Source organism: Bos mutus, chromosome X, assembly GCF_027580195.1.
Source record: "Bos mutus isolate GX-2022 chromosome X, NWIPB_WYAK_1.1, whole genome shotgun sequence".
NCBI lineage: Eukaryota > Metazoa > Chordata > Mammalia > Artiodactyla > Bovidae > Bos > Bos mutus.
Window position 1 is genome coordinate 20,297,190 of NC_091646.1, and position 12,046 is coordinate 20,309,235.

At 40.4% G+C, this 12,046-nt stretch overlaps 1 protein-coding gene across 9 annotated transcripts in view; it reads left to right on the forward strand.

Moving 5' to 3' along the window:
- The window catches only part of ARHGEF6 (Rac/Cdc42 guanine nucleotide exchange factor 6), a 117,323-nt gene that overhangs the window by 50,070 nt on the left and 55,207 nt on the right, over positions 1–12,046 (forward strand). For all 9 annotated transcript variants that reach the window (XM_070366211.1, XM_070366204.1, XM_070366205.1 and 6 more), the window contains one exon: positions 11,757–11,851. In XM_070366211.1, coding sequence (XP_070222312.1) covers positions 11,757–11,851 — 95 coding nt within the window. The remainder of the gene's footprint in view (positions 1–11,756; positions 11,852–12,046) is intronic.

Genomic DNA, 12,046 nt, shown 5'->3' on the forward strand with positions numbered 1-12,046 from the left:
CCCCATCTCATCTCACATTAGCTCGTCTTCCTAAGAGTCATTAATTGTAGATGTTTTCCGTTGCTAGTTCTGTAAGAGCACTAGTGTCTGATTTTTACTTCATTTTTTTTAAAACAGGAAGAATTTTTTTATTATATAAATAATGATTAAAAAATCAGACAGTGCAGGAAAAGTATAAAGAAGAAAATAAATATCACCTGTAATTCCACCACTCAGAGATGATCATCATTAACATCTTGTTGAATCTGATGCCAAACTTTCTTTGATGTGTGGGTGTGTGTATACATATATACATATACATAGCCTGTTTAAATATAAATATAGCTATAAATAAAACAGGAACTATGTCTTCTTCATTATTTCTCCTTCATGGAGATTTTTTGTTCTCACACCCTGACGATACTGTGATCAGACATGTTCTTATGCTCTTTATTCAGTGAGTCCTCGCTAGTCTAAATGCTTTCTTTATTTTGGTCTTGTGTATTAGTCAGGGTTCTCCAGAGAGACAGAACAAATGATACATACAAGGAATTGGCTTGTATGATTATGGAGGCTGAGAAGTCCCATGATCTGCCATGTGTAAGCTGAAAACCCAGGACAGGTGGTGGTGTAGTTCAGTCTGAGTCTAAAGGCCTGAGAACTAGGAGAGCTAAGGGTATAAATTCCAGTCCTCAGGCAGCAGATGTTCCAGCTCAAGCAGTGAGGTACAAAGAGAGCCAATTCTCCCTTCCTTCACCTTTTTGTTCTATTCAGGCCAACAGATTGGATGATGCACATTGCGGAGGGCAATCTGCTTTACTCAGGCTACTGGTTCAAAGTTCACCTTATCTGGAAACACTCTCACAGACCTGCCCAGAAATAGTATTTAATCTGGGCATCTCATGACCCAACCAAGTTGATACATAAAATTAATTCTCACATCCTATAAGCTTGGGCAGGATAGAGACCTCTTGGAATTTGCAGGTCTGCACACATTCTCTCCCCTTTTTCAAGTTTCTGAGGGATTATCAGCTGATCTTGGACCCATTTAAGCCTCAGTTTGCTTCTGGTGGCACATAAGTTCCGAAATGTTTAGAAGTTCTCCAGTATGATCAAAGTGACGTAGGGAGCCCAACTCAGACCTACATCTGCCATGAGGCATGTTTAATGTATCTAACTGAGGCTTGGTCTCTCCTAGCCGGTTGTTTTGAAAGGGAGTTTAGCATCCTTTAGGGACATGACAGCCTAAAGGAGGCTTTTGCTGCTCCTGACTTTGGTTCCTTCATTGTCCTAAAAATTCACTGTCATTTGTTAAACGTCTCTTACCATTGAACAAAAGCATATCGTTTTCTATGAGTTATTTTTCTAATAATCTGCTCAGTGGCTCTCTTTGCCTATTGTAAGTTGATGTTATGTGCCAGGAGGGATTAAAAATAAAGAAGAACAATAGCAACAAAAGAAAATGGTGACTATGTGAGGTGATGGATGTGTTAATTAGCTTGATCGTGGTGCTCATTTCACAATGTGTGCATACATCAAAATGTGAAGTAAGATATCTTGAATATATATAATTTTTATTTGTCAATTAGATTGCAATAAAACTGAAAAAAAAGAAAAGAAAGAGGAAACTATGTAGCTTAGTTGTGGGTTCATTTGCATGCAGCACTTAGGTCTTGGCATCCATGGTCTCACCGGGAAGACAGGACGACATGGTGTAAGCCACATGGCAGGCAATGATGTCAAGTGACAAACTGTCCTAAGATGAGTTGCTCCAGATGTGGCTGGGAAACCTTTTGCATTTGAAAGCCCCCAGGGAGACCATTAAAACTGTAGATATCTGGGATCCACATCTGGCTTGTTACATCAGAATCTTTGGCCATAGGTCCTAGTAAACAGCATTTTTAAACAGTTCCCTCAGCTGCTTTCTCTCCATTCCTCACAGGCGATTCTGATACTCACTAAACTAAAATTCAAAAATCAATAAAGGAAAATATTGGATTTCCTAGGTGTATCAGTGGTAAAGAATCTGCCTGCCAATGCAGGAGGTACAGGAGACGTGAGTTTGATCTGTGGGTCGGGAAACTCCCCTGGAGAAGGGAATGACAACCCACTCCCGTATTCTTGCCTGGACAATTTCATGGACAGAGGAGCCTGGCGGGTTATAGTCCATGGGGTCACAGCGAGGCAGACATGAATTAGCAACTAAACAACAACAGCAACAGGAAAAAGTTGAATGGCAGAGAGGATTGAGGGCATGTTAGGGCTTAGATAAGCAGAGAAGAGCTGGAAGGGAGTCAGGCAGGGAGAACCATGTGAGCACATTCATCCTGGCAAGAATGTGCATGCCTGCAACTTGTCCCTGCAGAAGGGACTGCGTTCTCTTCCATTCCCATCAAAATGCCTCTCAGAGGGTGAAATTCCTTATTTATTGCAACAAGTGCAGCCCACTGTAAGAATATGGTCCTTTGTGCTGCCACAAATAGGCCAGGCTCACTGATACAAGCACCCCTCAAAGATATTGCAGATATGATTCCATGAGTGCTCAGTCACTCAGTCATGTCTGATTCTTTGTGACCCCATGGACTGTAGCCCGCCAGGCTCCTCTGTCCATGGGATTTCCCAGGCAAGAATACTGGAGTGGGTCGCCATTCCCTTCTCCAGGAGATCTTCCCAACCCAGGGATTGAACCCATGTCTCTTGAGTCTCTTGCTTTGGCAGGCAGATTCTTTACCACTAGAGCCATCTGGGAAGGCCCATTTGATTCCAGAGCATCGCAAGAAACTGAGTTACATGAGTTGTTTGGTTTCCCAGTGCATATAAGAGTTATGTTTCCATTTTATTTTTCTTTTAAGTCCTATCCAATTTTTAAATTTTAATTAAAAAAATTTTGACCATGCTGCACAGCATGTAGGATTTTAGTTCCCCAACCAGGGATCAAACCCGTGTCTCCTGCAGTGGAAGCGTGAAGTCTTAACCACTGGACCTCCAGGGAAGTCCCTGTTTATGCTTTACTGTCATCTATTAAGTGTGCAATGGCATTATGTCTTAAAAAACAATGTACACGCCTTAATTAACAAATATTTTATTGTTAAAAATGCTATGATCTAAGCCTTCAGCGAGTTGTAATCTTTCTGCAGTAGTCATATCAAAGATCACCCATCACACAATGAATATAATAATAACGATAAAGTGTAGACTCTTGGGAGAATTACCAAAAGTGACACAGAGACCTGAAGTGAGCAAATGCTGTTGGAAAAATGGCGCCGGTAGACTTGCTTGATTCAGGGCTGCCATACACCTTCCGTTTGTGAAAAAACACGATGTCCACAAAGTGAAATGAAACAAAGTGCGATAACACGAGGTTTGCCTGTACTAAACTCTGGAAGTTGCCTCTGTCTGCAACTGTATATCTGTAGAGATATTTCCCTACAGCCAAATAGGCAAATATAATAAGTAAGGGCCAGTATTGTTTATTTTTTCTAACTTTCTTCTACTTTATTGTAATGTATGGCAGATGCCTAACCAGTCTGTTTTCAGTGCCTCCATTCAGTAGGAAAGGTGGAAAGATTTTTTTCTCTACCTTTCTAGTGCTTATCTACCCTTCTTAGAAAAAGAAAACTTTATATTTTCGGGCAGTTCTAGCTTCATGGTGAAACTGATCAAAATGGAGAGATGTCTTGTATACCCCTGCCCCACACATGCATAGATAGCCTCCCCCACTATCAGCATGTCCCATCAGAGTGGTATGTTTGTGACAATTGATGAACCTACATTGACACATCATTAGCACCAAAGTCCAGAGTTGACATTGCCATTACTCTTGATGTTGGACATTCTAGGGGTTTGGACAAATGTATAATGACATCTATCTACCTTTAGAGTGTTGTTCAGGATAATTTCACTGCCCTAAAAAACTTCTGTGCATTCTCTCTTTTTTAAACCACTAATCTAAACTACCTTACCCATCTATCCATTTATTCCTTCTCCATATGCCATATTCTTTTTTGCCTTCTTATTTCCTGTTTGACTCATCCATCCATGTCTTCCACCTGAAGTTGGGGAGATGATGAGAGTTTTCAGAGTCCAATTCTGTTTTGCTGGGTCTGTCAATTACAGGGCATGGTGCTGCTTGTTTTGTGAAAACCAAGGACTTGGAGAAGTGAAATTGACCACTGCACTTGAATGTAAGCAGGTGGCTCTTCTGTCATATAAGCCAAATATTGTATAAATACAATAATGTATTGCCCTTTCCTGTTTCATAGTAGTTTACCAACACAAACTCATTTTTTGTAGGCATCATAATTATCTCAGAATTCCTATAACAGTGGTTTGGCTTAGATTTAAGTTTTCTTAAGGCCGTTATAGTTTTCCTTTATCATGGGACGTATCTCTATAGTCAGCCTTTGTTTCTGCATTTTAGCCCCTTAAAATAATTTCCTCAGACCTATATGATTCGTTCCCTTTGGAAAACAGAGTTATAAAAATGAATTCACTCTAAAGCATTTCCAGGAAATGGAGGAAATATATTTTACTGGAAAATCAGTAGCCTAGGATGGAGGTTCAAAAGGCCTCTACCTCTTTTTCTATGGCTTCTAACCATCTGTTTTATTCTGAATTTAGTCAAAAGTTAATTGAGCAAAAGGATACTCCGTTGTCCTTGTGAAGAAGGAATCAGGGAAGCAAAGGCAATGTCTGGACAGTGTATTTTAGTATTGAGTGGATTTCATCTCAATCAGATTGTACTGCTCTGAAGTTAGTTGGCCTGCCAAACTCCCTGCCTTCTGACTCACCACTGAGGCCTTCTGTTTGGGAACACATAGCCTTCTCTGTCTGCTTCCCTTTTTAATCCTTTTACAGTAGATGCCCTGTGGCCTGAAAAATAAAGAACCAGTCTCCAAAGTTCATCAGTTGGTCTATTGAGATTGAGGAAAGCAATAAAAATCCAAGTGAATTTGGGAAAGAATCTTAGGCATCCACCATGATGAGCATTTCTACTAATCACACCACAGCAAGGGCAATACTGTTCAGTACATCATCATTCAAACACATTTTGCATTATTTAACGAAGGACTCATTAATCACCTTTGTCAATCTAGCTTGTAAAATCAGCATTCAGTTCAGTTCAGTTGCTCAGTTGTGTCCTACTCTGTGACCCCATGAATCGCAGCATGCCAGGCCTCCCTGTCTATCACCAACTCCCGGAGTTCATCCAAACTCACGTCCATCTAGTCGGTGATGCCATCCAGCCATCTCATCCTCTGTCATCCCCTTCTCCTCCTGCCCTCAATCCCTCCCAGCACCAGAGTCTTTTCCAGTGAGTCAACTCTTCGCATGAGTTGGCCAAAGTACTGGAGTTTCAGCTTTAGCATCAGTCCTTCCAAAGAACACCCAGGACTGATCTCCTTTAGGATGGACTGGTTGGATCTCCTTGCAGTCCAAGGGACTCTCAGGAGTCTTCTCCAACACCACAGTTCAAAAGCATCAATTCTTCGGTGCTCAGCTTTCTTCACAGTCCAACTCTCACATCCATACATGACCACTGGAAAAACCGTAGCCTTGACTAGATGGACCTTTGTTGGCAAAGTAATGTCTCTGCTTTTGAATATGCTATCTAGGTTGGTCATAACTTTCCTTCCAAGGAGTAAACGTCTTTTAACTTAATAGCTGCAATCACCATCTGCAGTGATTTTGGACTGGAAAAGGTCAGTTTTCATTCCAATCCCAAAAAAAGGCAATGCCAAAGAATGCTCAAACTACCACACAATTGCACTCATCTCACACGCTGGTAAAGTAAAATTCTCAAAATTCTCAAAATTCTCCAAGCCAGGCTTCAGCAATATGTAAACCGTGAACTTCCAGATGTTCAAGCTGGTTTTAGAAAAGGCAGAGGAACCAGAGATCAAATTGCCAACATCCACTGGATCATCAAAAAAGCAAGAGAGTTGCAGAAAAACATCTATTTCTGCTTTACTGACTATGCCAAAGCCTTTGACTGTGTGGATCACAATAAACTGGAAAATTCTGAAAGAGATGGGAATACCAGACCACCTGACCTGCCTCTTGAGAAACCTATATGCTGGTCAGAAAGCAACAGTTAGAACTGGACATGGAGCAACAGACTGGTTCCAAATAGGAAAAGGAGTATGTCAAGGCTGTATGTTGTCACCCTGTTTATTTAACTTATATGCAGAGTACATCAGGAGAAACGCTGGACTGGAAGAAACACAAGCTGGAATCAAGATTGCTGGGAGAAATCTCAATAACCTCAGATATGCAGATGACACCACCCTTATGGCAGAAAGTGAAGAGGAACTAAAAAGCCTCTTGATGAAAGTGAAAGAGGAGAGTGAAAAAGTTGGCTTAAAGCTCAACATTCAGAAAACGAAGATCATGGCATCTGGTCCCATCACTTCATGGGAAATAGATGGGGAAACAGGGGAAACAGTGTCAGACTTTATTTTGGGGGGGGCTCCAAAATCACTAAAGATGGTGATTGAAGCCATGAAATCAGCATTCAGCCACCCTCAAAACTTGCAACATTATGAGTTTAGTGTATGTTTCTGTTCAGATCTCCAGAACTCAGTCAAGGGCAGTAAGGAGTGTCTGCCTTCCTGCTTCTGTTTGTCCGTACGAGTGATTGCAGCGCAGATAGAACCCTTGGAATACTGCTTCGCTTAGCACACTCCAATAAACCCCTTGGACCAGGGCAGTTGGCACCTTTCTTGCAAAATCTTAGTCCTTTCTCCAAAGGGAACTTGAGATGATTGCATTTTAAAGGAAGTTGAAATAATAAAACTGTTTCAACAGGGAGATAGCAACCTTGGAGTTAAAGTAGTGATGTTTAATTGTCTTAAAAAATTACACTTTATGATGTAAATAATGTCTTCGAAATTTCTAATTTAAAAATTCCCTCAGGCAATGATTGTGTTTTTTTTTTTCTTTTTCGCTTTGTTTTTCTTTTTTTTAAATGAACATTATAATCTGGATAGTATGACAGTTTCAGACAACGGTTCTTGAATGCAAGGTTGAGGATTTGAGACGGTACATTACTAGACATGGTCTCTTCAGAAAAATGTGAACAAAGGAAGTGATAAACTGACTTCATTCTCTCCTGGATATAAGTGGGAAGCCAGGCCACCAGCCTCTTTTTCTTTCAATATGAATACTGTAGACAAATAAATATTGCTAAAAAGGAAATCTGTATAAGAGTTTTACCTCTTAATAACTGTGGTCCTGTTGAATTCTAGTGCCCCTCTTTCCATTTGTAAGAATAAAAAATGAATCCTAGTGCTGAATGTGAGTAAAAGTGATTATTTAATACACTGCAGTGAACAACAGCTCAGCTGGGCAGAGAGGTGTAAGGATGGACAAATTGAGTTTGGAAGGGTATTCTACTGGATAAGGACTTGAACTCAGAGAAAAAACAGAAAAATTTCCATGAACAGATGAGAAATTTGTCCTTTGAATTTAAGATAACAGCTATAATGATATATAATTCACATACCACAAAAGTCACCACTTTAAAGTGTACAATTCACTGATTTTTAGTAAATTATGTGATGATCACCACCATCTTATTTTATAACATTTTCATCACCTCAATAAGAAACCCTGTACCCATTAGTACTCACTCCCTCCAGCCCTTAACAACCACTAATCTACTTTCTGTCTCTCTGTAGAGTTTTCCTTATTCTGGATGTTTCATATAAATTGAATCATACAATCTTTGTTCTTTTGTGTCTGGCTTCTTCCTTAGCATAACATTTTCAAGGTTCATCCACGTTGTGTCTTAGTAACTCATTGCTTTTTGTGACTGATTAATCTTCCATTGTATGGATATAATAGGTTTTGTGTATCCAACCATCACCTGATGGACCTTTGGGTTATTATTTATAATGCTGTTGTGAAAATTGATGTGCAAATATTTACATAGAGATATTTTTTCATTTTTTCTAGTAATGGATTACTGGGTCATATGATAAATCTATGTCTGACTTTTTGAGGAACTGCCGAACTGCTTTCCACAGTAGCTACTTTCCATAGAAAGTTTTTGACTTTCCCACCAGCAATGTATGAAGGTTCCAGTTTCTCCATATCTTCACCAACCCTTTTTATTTTCTACTTTTTCGTTTTATTATAGCCACTCTACTAAGTGTGAAGTAGTATTGTGGTTTTGATTAGCATTTCCCTAGTGGTTAACTCGGAGAAGGCAATGGCACCCCACTCCAGAACTCTTGCCTAGAAAATCCCATGGATGGAGGAGCCTGGTAGGCTGCAGTCCATGGGGTCGCTAAGAGTCAGACACGACTTCACTTTCACTTTCACTTTTCACTTTCATGCACTGGAGAAGGAAATGGCAACCCACTCCAGTGTTCTTGCCTGGAGAATCCCAGGGTCGGCGAAGCCTGGTGGGCTGCTGTCTATGGGGTCGCACAGAGTCGGGCACGACTGAGCGACTTCACTTTCACTTTCATGCATTGGAGAAGGAAATGGCAACCCACTCCAGTGTTCTTGCCTGGAGAATCCCAGGGTCGGCGGAGCCTGGTGGGCTGCTGTCTATGGGGTCGCACAGAGTCGGACACGACTGAAGCGACTTAGCAGCAGCAGCAGCAGTGGTTAACTATGTTGACTATCTCTTTATGTGCATGTTGGCCATTTGTATATCTTCTTTGGCAAGATGTCTATTTAAATCCTTTGCCAACTTTAATTGATTACTTTTATTGTTGAGTTATAAATTCTGAATAGTAGACCCTTTTCAAATACATTATTTGTAAATATTTCCCCCATTTTGTAGGTTGTCTTTTTCTTGACAATGTCCTTTGGTGAGCTTCTCTGGTGGCTCAGTGGTAAAGAATCCAAAGGAGACACAGGAGACATGGGTTTGATCCCTGGGTTGGGAAGACCCCCTGGAGAAGAAAATGGCAACCCACTCCAGTATTCTTTTTTTTTAATTTTTTAAATAATCTTATTCATTTTAATTGGAGGCTAACTACTTTACAATATTGTAGTGGTTTTGCCATACATTGCCATGAATCCACTCCAGTATTCTTGTCTGAGGAATCCCATGGACAGAGGAGCCGGCGGGCTATAGACCATGGGGTTGCAAAAGAGTTGGACATGACTTAGCAACTAAACAATGTCCTTTGATACATAAAAGTTTTTAATTTTCATGAATTTAAATTTATCCATCTTTAGTCTCTTGTTGCTTGTGCTTTTGGTGTCATCCAACAATCCATTGCCAAATCCAAGGTCAGGAAGATTTCCTCTTCTGTTTTCTTCTCAGGGTTTTGTAATTTTAACTCCAGCATCCATTTTGAGTTAGTTTTTTAATATGATGTGAAGTAGGAGTGCAAGTTCTTTCTTTGCATGTACTTATCCAGTGGTCCCAGCACCACTTTTTAAAAAATATCTCTTTAAAAACTATTTTATATTGGGGTATAGTTGATTAACAATGTTCGTGTTGTTAGTTTAAGGTGTACAGCAAAGTGAGCCTCCAGCAACTCATCAATTATAGTTCACGTTTTCCTACCTTGCTTCCCATTCCTGTGGAGGCTTCTCATGGTTTTCTGCTCCAGCAAGATATGATCTCTATCTGCTTGTCTGTTTCTCTAATTTTGAGTGTATCATTTTTCCCTTGTGACCTCAATTCCCTGACAAATGTAAGTAAAGTTCTTTTAGCCATTTTTTAAAAAGCTATTTGCTTGTTTTTAGGATGGAGTAATTTTTAGGATGGACTAGCAAATGCCTTAAATGCTGGAGTGGAAACCAGAAGTCCTGTTTCTTCTTTTTTGATATAGGCATGTATAGCTATTTACCGTCTCCAAGCACTGTTTTAACTGCATCGTACAAGTGTTTTATGTTGTGTTTTTTTTTTAAATTCATCTCAAGATAGTTTCTAATTTCCTTTGTTGTGCGTTGACTTCCTGTAGGGGTAACATTTCTATTCCATTAGGTGGGTTAATTTCACAGCACACTGGTACGTCCAGGCCCCTAGATGCACGCTTATTTTTAGAGTAGGCATTCCTCTTTAAGGAACAGAGAAACTGAAAGTAGACGTGAGTGGCTGGGAGGAGGGGCTACAACTCATTGGGGCCACCCCTATAGCCCATGTCCTTGTCGGCCAGGGGTGATATTGCCCTTCAGGTGACATTTGGCATTGAGTGGGCACATTTTTGATTGTCATACTTGGGCAGGGGGTGGCGTGCAGCTGACATCTGACGGGTAGATTCCAGTGATGTTGCTAAACATCCTGCAGTGCACAGGGCATCCCCTCACAACAAAGAGTGATCTGCTCTGAAATGTCAATAACTGCCATTGAGGAACCTTTTTTTTAACCATTTAAATTGGAAGGGACTGTTTCCCAACTCACCCAGCACCTACACGTACAGTGTCTCCCTTACCTCTTCACAATGGTCCCTGAGGTAGGTGAAATGTCACAATCTGAGATGAGGCAAGTGAAACCTTAACACTGAAGCAACCTGCTCATTGGTAGCAGAGCCTGGACGACCACCCTTCAGTTCAGTTGTTTCAAAACAAACCACAGCTGCCTGGACCTCCAGGTGGTTTTTCCATTCCACCTTTTAAAAGCAGATCATCATGCCCTGTCTTGTGAGTACATGTCTGGCATGTTGGTAGGTTAAAGGGCTTCTCCTGGCTAAGAATGCTTCACGTGGTCTTGTGAGCCCCCTGTTTAATGTCTCCCCCTGCAGATAGAGTAGAAACTCCCTGAGGGCAGGTATGGCCTTTGTCACCACATAGTGAAAGTTGCTCAGTCATGTCCGACTCTTTGCGACCCCATGGACTGTCCATGGAATTCTCCAGGCCAGAATACTGGAGTGGGTATCCTTTCCCTTCTCCAGGGGATCTTCCCAACCCAGTGATCGAACCCAGTTCTCCCGCATTGCAGGCGGATTCTTTACCAGCTGAGCCACAAGGGAAGCCCTGTCACCACATAGACAGTAAATTTGTGTTGAATGGATTAGGAGATATGAGAAAGTACACCAAAATGTTAGCTTGGTGGATCTCTAAGAACTTGGAATGAAGGTTGTAGCTGCCTCCAGAAAAGGCTGGGAAATGGGGCATGACTCCAGGGCTGGTGGTGGAAGAGAAACTGTGGACCTATTTATTGATTATTTTGCCTAGAGGATTTTCTTTGGGCTATCATTAATAATACTGGTAAGCATCATTTCCCTCATTTAATTCCTCACATTTCAGCTTCTTTTTCTCTTTGAAATGTTTATACTGGCACTTTTTACTTTTAATTAAAAAACCAGTTTTAACCCTGCTTAAAAATTCAGTGTCCTCAGATTTTGTCACCTAAAGATCTTCTCAAAAACATCATTTAAAAAACTCTGTTTTGTTGTTTGATATCAGTTATCGTGAAATTATCCTGACATTGAATCTCTATGTCTTGGGGTAGTTGGTCTCAGTCTTCTCAGCCATAAAATGGAAATGATGATCCTTTGTTAGCTGAGACTTTTACTGAGGATAAAATAATTTAAAGCACACAAAAGCATTCTGAGCCATACTGTGTAAATGGTAGGGCCCCTCCAAGTAAAGGTAATTCTGAAAAAACATGTATGAGTTATGCAATATAACCAATTGCCATGCAATTTTTAGTTTGCTAGAATGCATTCAGATTTTGTGTTCCTTACTCACACTGCTAACCTGAGTAAATAGGACTTTTCTTTCTTATAATTTGATAAAAAGATCTAAAACTGTATTTTATTTTGGACTTTTCTGACAATGACAATACCTTGATCTTTGTTTCTCCATAGGTGTTACAGAATATCTTGGACACTGAAAAAGATTATGCTAAAGAACTTCAGTCTCTTCTTGTGACTTACTTAAGACCCCTGCAGTCCAATAACAAGTAAGTTTTATATTTTAAACCCCTCACTAAGCAAAGCAAGATAATGTCAGCATATGGAGTCATTACTCTTATGTCACTGAATAATTGATTTTGCCCTTTAGAAGAATTTCCGCAGATCACAGGTTGCCAAGAACATGGTCAAGGCAACAGAAATTACGCAAGATGTTGCTTTTGGGGAGCTCGGCTTTCTCTCTC